Source organism: Helianthus annuus, chromosome 2 (genome assembly GCF_002127325.2).
Source record: "Helianthus annuus cultivar XRQ/B chromosome 2, HanXRQr2.0-SUNRISE, whole genome shotgun sequence".
Taxonomy (NCBI): domain Eukaryota; kingdom Viridiplantae; phylum Streptophyta; class Magnoliopsida; order Asterales; family Asteraceae; genus Helianthus; species Helianthus annuus.
In genome coordinates, this window is record NC_035434.2 from 155,997,481 (window position 1) to 156,016,601 (window position 19,121).

A 19,121-nucleotide genomic window follows, 5' to 3' on the forward strand; every position below is an offset into this window, starting at 1 on the left:
GCCCGCTCTAAGTGTGATGGTGCCTAAAAAGACATCTATAAGAGCTTTAGCGGTGTTCAAGAACGGGCGTCCTAAAATTAACGGTACGTTCTCATCGGCTTCCATGTCAAGAATGACGAAATCGGCCGGAAAAACGAACTTGTCAACCTTAACAAGCAACTTCTCAACTATGCCCCTAGGGTGTTTCACGGACCTATCAGCTAAAGACAATGTCATTCGGGTGGGTGAAAGCTCGCCTAAGTCAAGCTTTTCGTAGAGAGAAAAGGGCATCAAATTGATGCTAGCACCTAGGTCGGCTAAAGCTCTAGTATTAGTGTTACTACCGAATAGACAAGGAATTGTGAAAACATCGGGATCGGTAAGCTTTTCGGGAAGCTGATTTGAGACAACGGCCGAACACCCTCCATGCAATGGGACATTCGACAACTCCCCTAACTTCTCCTTATTCCTAAGAAGGTCCCTTAAAAATTTCGCGTATTTAGGCATGGACTGGAGTGCCTTGATAAAAGGAAGATTAATCTTCAATTGCTTGAAGATGTCTAAGAATTGCCCGTATTCCCTCGAGTATTTTTTATTCTTAAGACGGGAAGGGAACGAGACATACGCATGGTTCACTAAAGGCGAAGGCCTAACATCCACGTGAGGTTTCTCTACTCTCTTCTCACCTTGAGACTCACTGGTCCGTGCGGTACTTGCTGGGCGCAGCCTCGATTGCACTCTGCCGGGAGCCTCCATCTCTATCTCTTCGTCTACAGTATCTCCATCCTCATCGACTACTCTCTCCTCTACGCTCGGGTCCCCTACGGTTTTGCCACTACGGGTGGTAATGGCCTTTACATGAGCATTCGGGTTAGGTTGGGTGTTACCCGCAAACTGACCGGGTAATCTCTCCTCTAACTTCCTAGACATATCACCTACAACCCTTTGAAGGTCTTGGAAAGCAGCTTGGTGATTCTTAAGCATAAGGTCATGTTCGCTAAGCTTCTTTTGGGTGGTTTGATCCCTAACAATTAATTGACTCATCATGGACTCCATCCTTTCTAGACTACCCCCAAGATCATAGCTTGAACCTTGACCTGTTTGAACCTGACTACTTGACCCCCCATCCTTGACCTGCCCATTTGAACCCCCAACAAAGAGTGAACCTAGACCCCTATTTGGATTTTGAGCTATTTGAAAACCAGGGGGTCCATTTGATCGAAAATTATTATTATTAGCACAATTATTATTATTATTATTACGCCAACCCGAACCAAAATTATTATTACCAAACCCGCTAGGTTGACCTCTACCGAAACCTCCTCCTACGAAATCAACTTGCTCCTCACCAACTAGCAATGGACACGCACTCGTATCGTGACCCCCTCGGCAATACTTACATTTGTCTACCTTAGCCTTAATTTCCTTAAGTTCCCTAGACATGTTTTCCAACACAGCGGCTAAACTAGGATCCATGGTGACATGGTTCACCCCTCGGGCGGGTGCACTAGTAGTGGTATTAGAATTACCACTTTGATACCGCTGATCGGCTCGCGATTGAGATTGAGACTGAGCAAATGCCTCAAAACGCTCTAAACACTCAGCAACTGTAAGAATACCCATCATATGCCCCCCCGCATTAGTATCGAAACGATCACGAGTCTCTTGGGTGAGACCGTTATAGAATTTCTCACATAAAGCCCAATCGGAAAGACCATGCTGGGAGCAATGAGCACAAAGGTTTTGGAAACGCTCCCAAGCAAGGTAGTAAGGCTAGTCGGGCTCCATGCGAAATGAGTGGATTTGGTCTCTAAGACGTGAGGCTTTAGCGGGCGGGAAATATTTGTTCAGAAAGGCTTGACGAAGCCCCGCCCAAGTGGTAAAAGTACCGGTTGGTTGAGAGTCCAACCAAGTAGCCGCACGGCCGGCTAATGAGAATGGGAAAAGCTGTAGGTAGGTGGCATTGTTGGGTGCACCGTGAAGGCTAAAGGTAGCTAGCATACGAGAGAAACGATTGATGTGGGCCGGGGCATCCTCATCGTCTCGGCCACGGAATTGGATGGTATTGGTGATGGCTTGCATGGCATAAGATGGAATCTGCCATGAGTTGTCGTTGACTATGGGTGGAACGGTGATGGGTGAAGCGAGGCCGGTGAAATTTTGGGTGGCTTGCTGATGGACGGTTTGCCTAGGGTTGGCCATTGGTTCTAAGTTTTCTGGATTACTAGAGGTACTAGAAGTAGGACTATTGGGTGGGGAAACCTTGGGTGAAGTTTTAGGTGAACGGTTTGGCGATGGTGGTGGTGTAGGAGGTGGGGTGGGTAACAGGGTGGAATCGAAATTGGGAAAATGAGAAGAGGATGAAGAAGCAACCTGAGGGCCTTGGCCCAATTGAGATGATGACTGCTTGACTGGTGGTGGTGGTCCGTGCGAGCGCAGATGTGGCATCCACTACAAGCAAAAACCTGAACACAAGAAAAGCAAACAGAAGTTACTACGACTCAAGATGAAAACAAAAGTCACAAAACAAAATAAAACACGTAGCACGTATTTGTCACTGAAATCTATCAAAGCTAATGAACGCGATTGCTAAGAGTCCCCGGCAACGGCGCCAAAAACTTGATGTGTGCTAAACAGACTATGAAAATTAACTATATTAGACTCTTTAAACTAGACACGACAAAGCTTTAAATTCTAGACTCGACCTAAACCACACAATCGGCAAGTGTACCGATCAATGTAGTGTAACCTAGGAAGTCCGGATATCGAACCACAGGACTCTATGTATCACGCAAATTAGACTCTAATAGACACTGACAGACACGACTTAACTTGTTTATTTGTTTGGGGGGGGGGGTTACAGAAACTAAGGAAATCTATATTAAACTACTAAATTAAACTAGAACTAGACTAAAGACGAAATAAGACTGAGGACTTTCTTTATGCGAGAACGAGACCACCTAGACAAGAATCCTGGATTGTTTTTAAGAGATTACTGATTAAGTTCAGTGCACGAGTTATGGAACCGGGATCTTAAAGTACTAAACCTATTAAGAACCATCGAGGCCCCTCGACCCTTCTCAAGGAGAAACCTGTGGAACTACCTAGGCTGTTAATCTTACCGGTTATTAGACGCCTTTCCAGTTATCTAATTATTATGTAAGTACCCTAATGTTGACCTACTCTTTTCCAATCATAGATCTAGGGTAGTTTGAAGTAATCAATTTGACTCGATAGACTAATAAAACCGACAGGTAAACCAAGACATGACCTTTTCCAAGGACTATCTAAAGCAATTCGTCGGGTAAGACCTACCAATAGCCCCTCACTTTCTAGGTATTAGGACTAGTAGAACACTAAGAATTAGCAAATTATTATCAATTACTTCTAGGGGTTATTGCGCAATTCTCCCGAAAGAGTGAAGGTTTCCTAACGTGATATAGACACTCATCGGAATCCTAGACCCTAATATGACTCTATGTTGTGATATAGACCGTCACTAAGAATCATATGAAGCAAACAATAACAATAAACCAACTCAAAGCATGCATATACATCAAATCATTAAACTAAACCGTTTACAAATCACAATTAATCCATAACAATCATGCAAATAACATAAACGGTAAAAACTTTAAATTAATCCATTCATCAAGTCTAGGTGGTTAATAAATTTAGCTGAGCATGTTAAAATGTGAAAACAAATCAAATATGTCTAAATACGAATTCATCATAACAAGTTTTGTAAGAAGAGTCAAGAACAAAGAACTAGAAAACCCGATTAGATCTTCAAGTCTTCTTCCCCGAACTCGTACCGATGATTCCTAGGCTTCAAAATCTCCGAAAAAGCTCCAAGAATGCTCAACAATTGCCCCAAGAAGTCCTCCAATCGAAATTAGGGTTTTTTTCACGTTTAGGATGATTTATATGACTTTCCATAACAAAAAATCGCCAGCTACAAGCTTCTGGCTGGGCGCCACAAGATCAGGGACTGGGTGGTGGGGTGCCACCTTGTTTTTCAGCTCATGTACTACCTTCAGACTCTCGTCGGGTGCCAGAAACTCCTCACGGGGTGCCAGAGGCTCTTTTTTCAGCTTTTTAACTTCTTTTTTCAACTCCTCGACCTTTCCAACATGCTCCAAGACTTGACACTTCAATATTTTTACTCGTTTTACTCGGTTTCTCGCATATTTAAACATCAAGACCTGCGAAACACGATTTAATCAATAGCATGCACATTCTAACGAAAAACAAAACTAAATATAACGAAAACTAAACAAACTGTACACAAATAAAAGATGTATTTTGCAATACATCACTATTCAATGCAGAATCTTAAGAACATCATCAATCCCTAACAACAAGCATATATTTCACGGAGCAGGAGCATGTATACACATAACTTTTATATCGAACAACACACCCAGTTTATATCCAAATATTCAAATCTCCTAAAAATTTAAGTAACCAATATGTGAGTCAAAATCATCATATATCCTGCATCTCTAATTTTATTCACAGCAACCAAAACAATAATCACCAAGTATGTTCCTACTTTCATTTCTCCTTATATTCCAAACAGATAACTGGTGTATGATTTAATTAATACGAAAATGCTCTGTTTCCCAAATTGCAAATAACCAACTATCATAAGATTCTATAATGAAAACACATAGCTGCACAAAACATTCCGCATAATACCTATTCAACGATTAGACAGTTCACCAAGGCAATTTATCCACTTTTACAAAATATAAACATGAAGAGAGCTTACAAACAGTCATACAGTTTACAGATGGGTATGAACTGACCAATCGATTCGAGACAAAGGGGAAGACCTGCTGCCACGGCTACTGTGCACGAGCCGGAGCTCCGACGGCTGTTGCTGCTGTCTGTTGCCGGCATCATCCACGCCGCAGTTGCTGTGTTACCGGGGTGAAAACCCCTTGGCTGTCGATATCACATTCGCCGTTCCGTACACCCTTGATGACATCACTTCGTCGGAGCTGCTCGAGACGACCACCGTCATCACTGCTGGTTCCTCATTTCTTTCTCCGACCTCTCTCGTTTTCTGATCTTCATCGCCCGAAAACAAGGGTACACGGGGTGTGGGTGTTGCTGTACCGTCGTTCAGACTCACCACCGTCGCCGCTCACGGCGGCGGCGCCGTCGCTGATCATCGGGAATGAGAGGGTGTGGCTGAGTTTGCGACCGGAGGAGAAGGAGGCTCAAAGGGGTGGGGGTGTGGCTGCTGGAAAACTTCTGACACCAGCCGGCTAGTTGCCGACGATTTCGCCGGAAATCAAACAAGGGGAAGAGAAGGGGTGTGATGAGCGGCTGTCAAGTTTCATTAGGGTTTTGAGGGTTTTTAAATTATGGGGGGGTGTTTAAGGTAAATAAAAGAGTAGGGTTTTAGGTTAGTTGGTTTGGGCCTAGCCCAAGTGCGTGAACCCAGTTAAACGACTACGAGTCTTACCCAACCAGACTTGTCCGGTTATATTAACCAAATGCGCAATTAATTTAAATCTCTAGTCGCGGACTATTATTATTTCATGAATAATAATAGTAATGATAATAATAAAAATAAATAAATAAATAAATAAATAAATAAATAAATAAATGCGTGTATTACTGAAATGCCCTTCTCTTGACAACGAGAGTACGAGTTGTCACATTCTCCCCATGTTACTGGAATTTCGTCCTCGAAATTTAGGCAAAGGTCACACGATGCACTCCATATGTATACATAGATTCCATTACTATACACAGATACAAGCAGTTTCATGAAAGTCCACAAAACGAACATATAAGACACATAGTGCATAAGGCCACATAGCACTTACATAGCACGTAACAGTCACGTAGCACAAGATCCACAGAGTTTGTACATATTTCACATAGTATAGAATTTCACAAAATTAATTAATGCACAGGAAAACCCAGAGTGTCACATTATCCCCAAGTTCAAGAAATTTCGTCCTGAAATTTTAGCACGCAGCCACTGACAAGCTAGTGTGTTTAAACGTTTTCATAGGGCGTTACATCACCCCCTGTTGGTTTGGAATTTCTTCCCGAAATTTAGCGGTAGCCTCAGTGCTGGAAGTAATGTTTGTAAACAACTGGGGATACATGCGCATCGGCTGGTTTTCCCGTTCCCAGGTAAACTCTGGGCCACAGCGTGAGTTACAACGAACTCGTTCTGTTGGTTACACTACGCTCGAGGGTTTTGATTTCTTGATCCTTGACCTCATCCGGTTTCTCAACGAAGCGTAGTTTGTTGCTGATCACGAGTTCCTAAAAAGGAATAACGAATGTTTCATCTGACAGACACTTCTTCAGATTAGGCACGTGAAAGACGTTGTGTACCGCACTTGGCTCTTCAGGCAGGTTTAGTTTGCAAAGCTACCTTACTGATCCTTTCGGAAATTTCAAACAGTTCAACATATCGCGGATTAAGTTCGTCCCGTTAGGCAAAATGTAACACACCCTTCCAGGGTGAAACTTTTAGTAGAACCCAATTTCCGACTAGGAATTCTAGAGGTTTCCTACGCTTACCCGCGTAGTCTTTCTGACGGTCTGGAGCTGCCGCCATGCGTTGTCTATTCTGGGCAAGCCTACCCGTTGTGTCAAGTGCAAGTTCTGGGCTGGTAATTTGGCTTCCGCCCAGCACGGAGGTGACCGGCATCTGCGTCCGTGCAATGCCTCAAATGGTGCTGCCTGAATGCTAGTGCGGCTAGCAGTTATTGGAAGAGATTTCTACAAAAAGGAAGTGTCACTCGTATCCACGGCTGATAACACATGTTCTTAGCATGCCTTTGAGTGTTTGGATGGTGCGTTTGGCCTGACCATCAGTTTGCGGGCGATAAGCAGTGCTCATGCCTAACAGTGAGCCAAAAGTTTTCGTGCACGGCCTGTGACAAATCGGATGCAAAACGTGGATTACGATCTTAGACAATAGAAGTTGGCACTCCATGCCCAGCGTCTACTTCCATCAAGTAGATAGTTGCAAATTCGAAAATTTGTTGGCTTCTTTGGTCGCGTGCCATTACTAGCAGACATTTCATCAATGCCTTGGGCAGGATAGAATAAAATAGAAGTACCCCATAGATTATCTCCCAATTGCTGGAGTTGCGGGTTATTTAGCATCTCCCTAATGTCAGGTAACACTCTTTCGAGCTAATTCGTGAAGGGTTGCGTATGTGACCGCGAAAAGCGGGCTTTGCGACGTTAAAAGTCGCGCGTTGAAAACTTATCGTAGCTGGTTTTTGTCGTAGAAGTACCAGGATAGAGCGTAGGAGTCGTCCTGATTCCCACTGGTTTTCGAAATAGGTTTGGACGTCGTCGACATAAACAAGTGTCGAACTTTTGGACGGGATGGGGTAAATTCAGGTGTTGTGACTAGGTGTTGACCGTATCAAGTTCGAAGAACAATGCTTGCGGTGTCCTTACCTCCGGGGTACCCTTGGCTCGTTGCTCCAACGAGTAACGTTCGTAGAAAGAAATTCGTCCAAACAGAGATTTGTGCAGAGTAGATTAGGATAAGGATCATGGAATTCGTGAACCGTAACACGAGTAGCGAGATAAACTGATACTTTCAACTTGAGACAAAACGTGAAGGCTTTGGGATCAGCATTAGGGATTTATCTGATGTCGATCAGGTAGCTGGTCGTACACAAGTTATGGGTGTTTAGAATAAAGAATGTCGCTTGCTGACAAGGGGTGTTACGTCAGTTGGGTTAGCACAAAAAGAAGTAGCTAGTGAGGGATGGTTGTTGTGCGGGTCTGTAGGTTTTAGGGTCTATTGAGACGTCTGGCAGGATGTGATTCCTTAAATCGGTGAGAAACCCAGTTCGAGTGGATTGTTCTAAGTCGTGCGAACGAGTTCGGAGTAGCGCTTGCGTCGTCGAGGGGTTCGATGTAAAATTGCAAAAACAGGTTTTCGAGAAAGTACGATTGAAATAACACGTTGCTGAATTTCAAGGGCTAAAAGTTTGTCGACTAAAGGTCGAGGTTGTTGGATTCACCAAATGATGAGAGATCTGGTCAAGGTTTCTATACGAATAAACGTGTATGTCGTGATAAAGAATCGATAGAAGCGGGGATACCATCTGAGCAATAAACGCGGGTTCGTACGAAAGCTAGCGAAAGGATTCACTGAATCAGAAAAGTCGTCAAAGAATAACAGATCTGGCAAATGAAAGATAAGGTAAGCATCTAGGTCATCGTACTCGTCGGTGGGTTGATTGGCTCGTGTCTTCGTCTTGCCACGCTTTCAAATACGCCGGCTTGCAAGAGAGATATCACTTTGCTGGGTTTTGGGGCGTGCTATGGTATAAGGTTCATCTTGAATAAGGATTAACCATGTAACGAGGTATTAGGGGAAATAACTTCGCAGTCGATGGAAAGGTGATACAATGAGAAGCATACACCACGCATGCTTTTCGTGTTCGAGACGTGCAAACAGAAACCCGAAAAATGTGGAATTAATAGAATGCTTAAAGAATCCCGGTGATCAGTCAGGTGAGGGAACAAGTCTCACTACTTAAGTTGGGAAAAGATATATGCAAGTAAAAAGGATGCGAATGACGTCGTCGTTCCTTCTAATATCCCATGATGTAGGGGTGGCTTCCCTTCGTCGATTTGTCCTCGTAACTTCTCTATGTGCTTCGTAGCAAGCCTTTCCTGGGCAGGTCTATCGAGTGGACGTCCCTCGCGTCGATTTGCAGTCCAGGGATGATATTAGGAAATACGTGGACGAGGGCTTGGAATAACTAGTCCCTTGCCCTTAGTGTATCGTGGTTTCAAATCAGGTTTAGGAGGACTCGCTCCTGCTTAACACGTTACACGCTAGCCTAGCCTTCGTATGATCCACTGTTGTTTAATACTAAATATACGCATACGTGCTAACATATATATGCTAACTATACACATATTCACATGCGTGTTCACACACATAAGTTATACACAAGTAAATGCCGTTAGCCTACCATTACCAGGTGAGCATCTGAGGTTGACGAACCTTGCAATCCGGAGTGGGGTGGCCTTGTGGTTTCCATTAAAGAACGGTTATAGTCTGGTTTTCATATAAAAATATTTTATCTCCCAAACCCAAAATATTTTATACTCAAAACCTAGTTCCCTATAACCAATGGCTCTGATACCAATCTGTCACACCCTCAAAATCCACACGCGGAGTATTACCGCGAGGCGTGTGACGACCAGGATCTTAGCCACTAATTATTTTGAACGCATTAGTTATAGTTATAAATATTAGCATAATTAGTGACCTAATTTAAAATTTTCAAAACATAGTTTAAGTTCACAGCGGAAAGGGGAAGAAAACGCATCATAATTGAAAACCACAAGTTGTTATTGTGTTACTTACGATCCACGCACTCCATCCGATTGCAACGTCCGTCCAGAGCTGTATCGAGCGACCTGCAAAGCATGCAGTAGAGTGTCAACATAACGTTGGCGAGTTCACGTGTTTGCAGCTTTCCAGTTTTAATTCCAAAAACTTGTTTCACGAACATGCTCTGTTTCCCAAATTGCAAATAACCAACTATTATAAGATTCTATAATGAAAACACATAGCTGCACAAAACATTCCGCACAATACCCATTCAACGATTAGACAGTTCACCAAGGCAATTTATCCACTTTTACAAAATATAAACATGAAGAGAGCTTACAAACAGTCATACAGTTTATAGATGGGTATGAACTGACCAATCGATTCGAGACAAAGGGGAAGACCTGCTGCCACGGCTACTGTGCACGAGCCGGAGCTCCGACGGCTGTTGCTGCTGTCTGTTGCCGGCATCATCCTCGCCGCAACTGCTGCGTTACCGGGGTGAAAACCCCTTGGCTGTCGACATCACATTCGCCGTTCCGTACACCCTTGATGACATCACTTCGTCGGAGCTGCTTGAGACGACCACCGTCATCACTGCTGGTTCCTCATTTCTTTCTCCGACATCTCTCTCGTTTTCTGATCTTCATCGCCCGAAAACAAGGGTACACGGGGTGTGGGTGTTGCTGTACCGTCGTTCAGACTCACTACCGTCGCCGCTCACGACGGCGGCGCCGTCGCTGATCATCGGGAATTAGAGGGTGTGGCTGAGTTTGCGACCGGAGGAGAAGGAGGCTCAAAGGGGTGGGGGTGTGGCTGCCGGAAAACTTCCGACACCAGCCGGCTAGTTGCCGACGATTTCGCCGGAAATCAAACAAGGGGAAGGGAAGGGGTGTGATGAGCGGCTGTCAAGTTTCATTAGGGTTTTGAGGGTTTTTAAATTATGGGGGGGGGTGTTTAAGGTAATTAAAAGAGTAGGGTTTTAGGTTAGTTGGTTTGGGCCTAGCCCAAGTGCGTGAACCTAGTTAAACGACTACGAGTCTTGCCCAACCAGACTTGTCCGGTTATATTAACCAAATGCGCAATTAATTTAAATCTCTAGTCGCGGACTATTGTTATTTCATGAATAATAATAGTAATAATAATAATAAAAAAAATAAATAAATAAATAAATAAATGCGTGTATTACTGAAATGCCCTTCTCTCGACAACGAGAGTACGGGTTGTCACAGTAGTAGCCGTAAAAGCCTGAGCCGGAGAAACATCAGGAACGGGTTTCCTAATCAGGAACTCGTGATCAGCTAGAAGACCAGGAAGCTCTAAAAAGACAGCTGTAAATTCTCTAGCAAGGAGATTTTGTTTGACTCCATTGTATTCTTCACGAAGACCTGCAACAACAAGCATGATAATATCCTTTTCCGGCATTGGCTGGCCGATATTGGCAAGAGCAGTAGCATATTCATGTGCTCTGGCCAAATAAGCAGCAGAGGATTCATCCCCTTTCATTTGAATCTTCAACAATTGTGTTTTTAACGTAAATTCCTGAGACGAGGTGTTTGGGGCATAAGCACGTTCAAGGGAAAGCCAAAGGTCACGTGAAGTTGTACCTTGTACATGTTGAAAAGCAGCCTCTGAGATTGTAGAGAGAAGAAGCATACGTACATGAGCATCGTTTGCAAGCCATGCATCATAATTAGGGTTCACAGTGGATGATGCGGGTGCCTCTTTTTCTTTTCCAGAAGTTGCGATCACAGATGGAGGGCAGGGAATTGAGCCATCAATGTATTCGAACAGACCATTAGTAACGAGGAACGGTTGAATCATGAGTTTTCAGAAGCCATAATTTGTTGGTGACAATGTGAAACCGAACTTGTGAGAATTGTGTGCAGTTTTCTCGATTTGAGTGAAGGCAATAATATCGGTTGACATGTTTGAGGATTGCCGATGATCGATTTAGGGTGGAAGAAGAGGGCGATCGGCTGTAGCCGATGAAGAAAGAAGTCGGCAGCTAGGGTTAGGGATTCTTGGCTCTGATACCAAGATAAACTTGGTAAAACATATTGTATTCAATTGTTGTATAATCAGAATAGGTTACAAGGAATATATAAGGAATATATTTACATCTACACCCTCTAACTAATCATAATTAACTATTTATCTAATAGGTTACAAAATACAAAATTATTTCTGATATTTACATTATAATACATTTACATTTTTATATACTTGAAATTGAAATATTTGTGATGTTGAAATATATGTTGTTTTTCATATAGATTTTAAAAACATAAACTATAAAGGAAAATAAAAAAAAAACAAATCTAAAAACATAAAACTATAAAGAAAAATAAAAAAAATAAATATACATGAAAATCTCAAGAGATATTTTTTTAAAATACTAATGGGTTTACCCGATACACAACGAGGTAAATACTCGACAAATACCTAATAAGTATGAGAGTGAGATTAGCCACACCAAATCTCATACCTATATTCAGTGTTGTAGTAATCGCTAGTCGGGGCGGTAGAGTCAGGACTAACAATGATTAATCGGCGCATAGTTAGGATTTTTAGCCTATATCTACAAAGTGCTAAAAGTTGAAGTTAAATAAGTTGGAGGTTGCAAAGTATAAAATCATGTTCGATTTCTTTACTCGATAGCTGCTGATGTAAAGTGTCTAGCGAAGCAGAACCCTACCACCCTCTGCTCACAATATTCATCTTCATTTTCTAGGGTTTCATATTCGTCACCAAATCATGTCTAATTTGGATATGTCTCTCGACGATATGATAAAGATGAACAAGAAATCACGAGCGTCTGAAAACCCTAGATCTAGACCTCCTAATTCTGGTCCTGGACCCTCTCGCCGCAGGCCCAATCGTGCTTCCAAACGGGCAACACCATACGGTGCACAAAAGGTATACAAAAGTGTGATTTGTTTGTTGAATTGCAGCTGTTTTGTGTTTGGAAACGTTGTTAATAAGAACTAGATCTTGTTGAATTGATGACGTAAGCAGAAATAGGTTTAGTTGATTATCTATGATGTGTGCATGAGTTAGTAATTTGAAGTTATAAGTTGAATAAGCTGGTTTGTGTGATGTTTATTGTTATAGGTTGAAGCACTAGATATAACATAATGATTGTTAGGTATAGGAATAATCATAGTTTTCAAAGGCGTCAAGGGTGAATCTTCGGCCTCGGTGCAAGGTGCTTAAAAAACGAGGACATCTGGCGTCTAGTATAAAAGTTTTAGACGTGTTTTAAGCTTTATTAGGGCTAGTTTAGGTTATTCTAGCCTTCTAGGTTGATTCCAGGCTTGTTTAGGGTTTGTTTCGGACCTGTTAAGACGATTTTTGGCCGGAATTTTGTCAGAACTTGGCTTGAAAAACGTGGTTGAGGGCTTGAAAGCAGGGCTTTTGAAGCAAAGCGAGAAGGCTGCACTGGGCCTAGGCACGCGCCTGTCTGAGTCTTGATAACGGAGGGTCCAATTGTGAGTGGTTAACTGGACTTCTGTTGATGCCTATAGGGTTTGTTGTCAAGTACTCAAGTTGCTTTAGTGTGATGTGTGCATGAGTCAACAACAACTTATAAGTTGAATAGGTTGATTTATGTAATCTTCATTGTTACAGGTATGTATAAGCACCAGATACAAGTACATAATGATGGTTAGAAATAGCCAAATAGGTTTAATTATGACTAGTTAATTTTGCTTATGGGATCAGTTGTTAAGTTGCTATAGTGTGATGCGTGTACGAGTTAGTCATTTTAACTTATAAGTTGAATATGGTGATTAATGTGATGTTTATTGTTACAGGTTGAAGCACCAGAGACGACATGGGGACATGACATGTATGAAGGTCATGCTGCAGCACACCCCGCAAGGTCAAACCAGGTTACAGGAATAGAGACTGGCACCAAACTTCTCATATCAAACTTGGATTATGGTGTTTCCAATGAAGATATCAAGGTAATGTTGTAAGATATATGTAGGGTTCTTAGTTTCGTTAACGTGTCATGACTAGAGCTAGAAAGATTCTATCTTTTGGATTTGTGTGCATAATCCTCATATGTTTTTGTACTAGGGGTGACGTCACGACACGAAAATAATTAGTTTTTTGCTGTCAGATCCAACCCTAGTAATAAACATGTTGTGTTTGTGTTCACCTTCTTATGCCGTTGAATCAAACAAGTCAACCCGTTTAACACATGATTATAAGTGTGTATCGAGTCTTTGACATGAATTATTATATAACCCGACACGATAAAACATGTATACTACCTTTTGAAGCATAAATACATGAAAGTATAGGGGTTTCAGTCTAAATAAACTAAAAACAGATTTAAACTTTTTGCAGGAGCTTTTTGCAGAGGTAGGTGACCTGAAACGAGCAACAATACACTATGATAGAAGTGGCAGATCAAAGGTACTGATTCGAGTTTGGGAACGAGCTTATTTTTCCAAGTAATTATTATTAACAATTATTAGAAAATATCTTTCACAGGGAACGGCAGAAGTAGTGTTTTCAAGGCGTAGAGATGCAGAACTGGCTATCAAGAGATACGATAATGTTCAATTAGATGGAAAGCCCATGAAAATTGACTTGGTAGGAACAAACATGGGAAATGATGGCGGTCCGAATAATGCTGGTGGAAACCAAAATGGTGGACCAAGAAGGTATTTTTGCTGCACTTATTGTTTATGTTTTTAGGGACTTGTGTTTTGAAACTTATGATAATGAAGATCAGCAGGTTTGAAGTGTGTGACAATTCTGATTCTAATAAGTAACTAACAAAAAAATCTCATATTTAATTTAATTATAAATTCAAGAAAAAGGTATCTAGTAAGTAGCTAACTATGATAATATTCTTTTATAAATTATTAGTAAATAAATATAAGAAAAATTAGAGTAAAATGTCATTTTCGTCCCTGAGGTTTGGCCAGTTTTGCAACTTTCGCCCAAAGGTTTGTTTTTCCGCATCGGGGTCCAAAAGGTTTGAAATATTGTCGTTTTCATCTAGTTTGTTAACTCCATCCTTTTTTCTCCGTTAAGCTAGGGGTATTTTCGTTTTTTTGTTAATTTACAATTAGGTGTTTTTCATTTTATGTACAAGTATTCAAAATACCCTTAGCGGAGAAAAAAAGACGAAAATACTCCTGACTTAACGGAGAAAAATGGATGGAATAACGAGCAAGATGAAAATGGCATGATTTCAAACCTTTTGTATCCATGCGGAAAAACAAACCTTTGGACGAAAGTCATAAAACTTGCCAAACCTCATGAATGAAAATTGCATTTTACTCGAAAATTATCATCAGAAGTTTCAGTGATTTTTTTTTTGGAAAGTTTGACAATGAGAAGAAGTATGATTGGAAAAAAAGATTTTTAAAATGAGAACCAATAATAGTTACGAAGTAAATGAACCACCTTTCGACATTTGATTGCTAAGCGGACGTAGCGAATCAGTTCATGGAGTGAAAGAGACGTAATGTCTCCTAAGTGTACCTCAGCTATTTATAGTTAACCTCTCAATAATCAGTTTTGTTGTCACATGTGTGAATTTGATTATTCGACACTTAAATAATAAAATAAGCAGAACCACTTGCCAAACACACTGAAAACTGATATGGTAATTTTCATCCTTTCATTAATACAGAGGTGGGGTTATGGGGAGACTTAGAGGTGGTGGTCAAACAATGAGGCCGCAAGGAGGTGGTGGTCAGACGAGGGGGCAAGGAAGTGGCGGCGGCGGTGGTGGTGGTGGGAGAGGCGGCAGGGGCAGGGGAAGAGGCAGAGGGGGAGGAGGAGAACGTAGTGCTGTGAAGGTGTCTGCTGAAGATCTGGATGCAGATTTAGAGAAGTACCATGCCGGATCAATGCAAACGGATTAAAGACGGCTCAGGCTGTTTGGTGTTTTGACAATGAAGAAATGTTGTTTGTATTCTTGAGGTTTTTTTTTTCTGCTTACACAAAACATGTCAGAATGGATAGTTTTTCGTTCTTTCGTTATTTATGTAATGTTTGAGATGCTGAATGTCCTTAATCAAGTGTTTGCTAAAACTGGAACCGTTACATGAGCCCTTGATTCAAGTCGAGTGTAAACAAGCTCCAGCCCACGTTTCATAACCAAACTATTTGAAACTACTTTATAGATAAGCTAGACGTGAATGCAGTTAGAGTAGTGGAAACTATTACTGTAGAGGGGAGGAGAGGAAGAGGCAGACCCAAACTGACATGGGATGAGCAGATTAGGTATGATTTACTAGAGTTGCATCTTTCAGAGGACATGGTCCAAGATAGGACTTCGTGGAAGCGTAGAATTAAGGTTAAGGACTTCTAGAGGATAGTGCAGTACGGTCTTAGGTGTATTTTAGGGACGTATGTTTTTCTTATTCTTTAATTGACTTTTCCGGTGATTGTCTTCTTGTGTTTATGCCCAAATGATGTATACTATTATACGTGATTGACATTATACTGTGTCATTCTGATCACTTTCTTGGTATGTGAGACTGATTGTTTCTATATTCTTTGATTTGGTGTGTTTGTATGATGTTCGTTTTGGAGCCGAGGGTCTCTCTGGAAGCAGTCTCTCTATCCGTAGGGGTAGAGGCAAGGTCTGTCTACATCCCACCCTCCCCAGACCCTATAAGTAGCTTTGCTATTTGTGGGATTTTACTAGGTATGGTTGTTGTTGTTGTTGTTGTTGTATTTTGATATTATTCATACTAACCGAATACACACCAGTCCATCAATGTCACATCTGGATTGCTACTTCCGGACCTTGACATCCAGCCATTATATCCTAACTACGTTCAGACTCGTGGACCTCGATCGATATTTATGCACCATTGATGTGATATCCGGACACAACCCTCACACGGGTTTGTATCATAGGGCGATTATGGGTAACATTAGCCGCATTGTATGAGAGATCTAAGATGGTTGACACGGACCTGTTAACACTGCCAAATTTTTTAGCAGGTTTCATGTTTAGACTTAACATGTTTCGTGTATTAAACAGGTAGACATGTTTAGAACACCATAAAATTCATGTTAAATATGCTGAAGACTCGTTAACCTAATGACTTTTATAGATTTTTGTTTAAAATTTGCTAAGGATTAATATGTTAAGGATTCTGCATTAGTTAAGACCATAGTTGCCAAAGGCCACCGCTTCTTGGGCCCATCTTCCAGACAAGGCTAGAGCTCTTTAAGTCGAGGCAGATGCGCTTTAATTCTCAAGGAGGTGGTTTGAGAGTAAGTTCCTAGATTTCAGAGAGTTTCCGGCCAAATTCTCTAGTTTCCGGCACTATTCCAACCAGATTTCTAATTTTATCTAAGGAAAACTATTTTTCTACACTAATATTTTAGAACTTTTGTACTAAGTAGACAATCTTAAATGTTACATAAAAGCTTTTGTTTATTTTACTTGAAGAATTTTGTAGTACATAATATATATTTTTTTACTGAGCGCTTTATTTTCCTTAGGTCCTCGGTTTTTTCTGCGCCCTGCTCCTAGGTCCCAGGCGAGGCATACGCCTAGGGCCTTTAAACTATGGTTAAGACTTTTATAAACTTATGACAATTTTTGCTTCGGCGAACAGGTTCCTAAATATGTGATATTTATGATTTGCGTAAACAGGCTTGTTAACTGATCATTTCCTGTTCTAAACAAGTCGTCTGTTCGTGTTTGGAAAAAATGACACGTTAAGTTATCAGCATCTTATGTCACCTGTTATACCAGCCCTAGGCTGTATAAGAGGGTCTTTGGATTTCACAAAGAAACGCCATACGGTCCAAATTTTACTTGTTGCAACGACAAAACGTATTATTATTACACAAACAGAAAAAAGAAGATGAAATACAAAATGATACAAGCAGAAGTACCCCAAAATCAAAACTCACTTAACAAAACAAATTCATCTCTTTTCCTTAACATCAGGAGGAGAAGCGTCGTCGTTTTGGTGGAAAGAAGGGATAGGGTTACCGCCTTTAATAACCCAGCCAAGAGCGAAGAAAGAAATTCCGGCGAGTATGGCGGTGCCCCAAGCGTGTCCGTACCATTTGCCGTACTGTCTGGTGGCGTACTTCCACTGCTCCCTTAGGGTTGCGGGGTCCGGGTTCGTTGCGTCCGGTGGGTTCGGGTAATTCGCTTTCAAACCCCCTCCTCCGATTTCAGGAACCCTAGGGGGCTTTTGAGGGTTTGTAGGTTGGTGGTTTTGGCTGTGCTGATCCTCGGCCATTTTGGGGAAAGTGAAACAAGAATAAGAATGACTTGTTTAAAGTCTAGTCTTAAGTTTCGAATTTTAGAAAGGTTACATATCTTTTCTTTAATGAATATTATTATTCTGTGACATGTCCAATTATATCCATTTTTACTAGACAATAATATTTATACACCAATTCAGAATGAAACTCAAAAAATTTGGGAACCAGCGGATCATCTCGCTAGGCAATAACGCCTGGAAAAAAATCCCCTTGTGAGAATCGAACTCAAAATCTAATGATCCTTAAACTTTATCTCACCTTTATCACCAGGATATAATGTCATAGCTAGAATGGTTACATATAAAAGAGACAATATTTCAATTACAAAATCTAGGGAAAACGTGATGTAGTAACATAAAATGTTTTTATTCAACATTTTCTTGTAACTTTCTCATTTAGTGCTATCAAAATTTATTGGTGAAGTTTAATTTACGTAAGATTTGTAGAAATCAGTAAATCACTATACTTACTGGTGGTGGTTTTATTTATTTTAAATGAAAATCACTCGACTGAAATCTGTTTAAAACTAGATTGTTGTTATAGCCGCAAATTGCGGCAGCGACATCTTAGTTGTTTATAGATGACGACATGTTACGTAATGCATTAACCATATAAAATGTTTCGATGTATCCGATATAACTCAGTATAACATATAAAGCATTGCCGCTACGGTGTACGATGATGACATTAAGGTATGGTGTCTACGTATGACATTACGTGTTTTTGACTTTGTCACCCTTGTTACGTTTGTGATATTAACGTAATTAGACATAGATAAAAAGAGTATGTTTCGTTCGTTGCGGTGTAGAGTCGTAAAAGTAATTTAGATAGCAATGTAAAGTCTTAAAAGTAATTTAGGCATTAACGTGATTAGACTTAAATAAAAAAAAGGATAATAATCCGTCGGACATTACGGTGTCAAGTTAAAGGGGATGTAATCTACTTAAAGAATAAGGGTGTGGGTTCCAATTTAGAAAATGTAGGGACAAACTTTTGTTTTTTTTTATGATATATTAAATAAATAAATTTAAAATTATGTGTAACTAATTAGTTTTAGCAAGTCAAATAAGAGTATCATCTCGAGAAAAAGATTATAGTTAAATTTGAGTATCATGAATTTAAAATACCGTTTGAAAAATAAAGGGGACACAGATCAAAATAATGACCTCTTTTTTATGATGTGACACGCAAACCACCAAAGCACATTGCCATTTTGTTTTTGTTCATGTAAAGATTAGTTATATATGAACAAAGGCGGTGGTTGTTGTAACAATTCTCATTAAAATTTAAATAAATAGGATAGTAATTAGCTATTAAGAAAACCCAAATTGAGACACCCAAGTAATTCTGCTCTAACCCTAGAATTTCCAGAGCAATCAGAATCAGGATCAGGGGCCCTAAACTCAGGGGGGGGCAAAACCCTAATAACGATTATCTTCATAACTCATTATAAAATTCGAAATTTATAAAACCATCGACACAGCAAGCCTACATGCACGAAGGGCTACTCTATGAAAATAGG

The 19,121-nt window shown here is 40.8% G+C and overlaps 2 protein-coding genes across 2 annotated transcripts; one reads left to right on the forward strand and one right to left on the reverse strand.

The window, feature by feature from the left end:
• The first annotated feature begins 11,989 nt into the window (after window positions 1-11,989).
• Window positions 11,990-15,378, forward strand: LOC110904419 (THO complex subunit 4A). Its single transcript, XM_022150269.2, has 5 exons — window positions 11,990-12,250; window positions 13,147-13,299; window positions 13,688-13,756; window positions 13,835-14,007; window positions 14,988-15,378. Exons 1-5 carry the CDS (start codon window positions 12,089-12,091, stop codon window positions 15,220-15,222), a joined length of 792 nt encoding a protein of 263 aa, XP_022005961.1. The 5' UTR covers window positions 11,990-12,088; the 3' UTR covers window positions 15,223-15,378.
• A 1,725-nt stretch (window positions 15,379-17,103) lies between these two features.
• On the reverse strand, window positions 17,104-17,611 carry LOC110906112. The gene has a single exon (XM_022151398.2). It carries the CDS (start codon window positions 17,572-17,574, stop codon window positions 17,251-17,253), a length of 324 nt encoding a protein of 107 aa, XP_022007090.1. The 5' UTR covers window positions 17,575-17,611; the 3' UTR covers window positions 17,104-17,250.
• Between the last annotated feature and the right edge of the window lie 1,510 nt (window positions 17,612-19,121).

What these genes read in the sequence shown, in the direction of transcription:
- LOC110906112 (XM_022151398.2), bottom strand. Translation starts at nt 17,574, where the DNA reads ATGGCCGAGGATCAGCACAGCCAAAACCACCAACCTACAAACCCTCAA.
- LOC110904419 (XM_022150269.2), top strand. Translation starts at nt 12,089, where the DNA reads ATGTCTAATTTGGATATGTCTCTCGACGATATGATAAAGATGAACAAG. An exon ending in TTTCCAATGAAGATATCAAG is followed by an intron (nt 13,300 to 13,687) that starts GTAATGTTGTAA and finishes AACTTTTTGCAG; the next exon opens with GAGCTTTTTGCAGAGGTAGG. An exon ending in ATAGAAGTGGCAGATCAAAG is followed by an intron (nt 13,757 to 13,834) that starts GTACTGATTCGA and finishes TATCTTTCACAG; the next exon opens with GGAACGGCAGAAGTAGTGTT.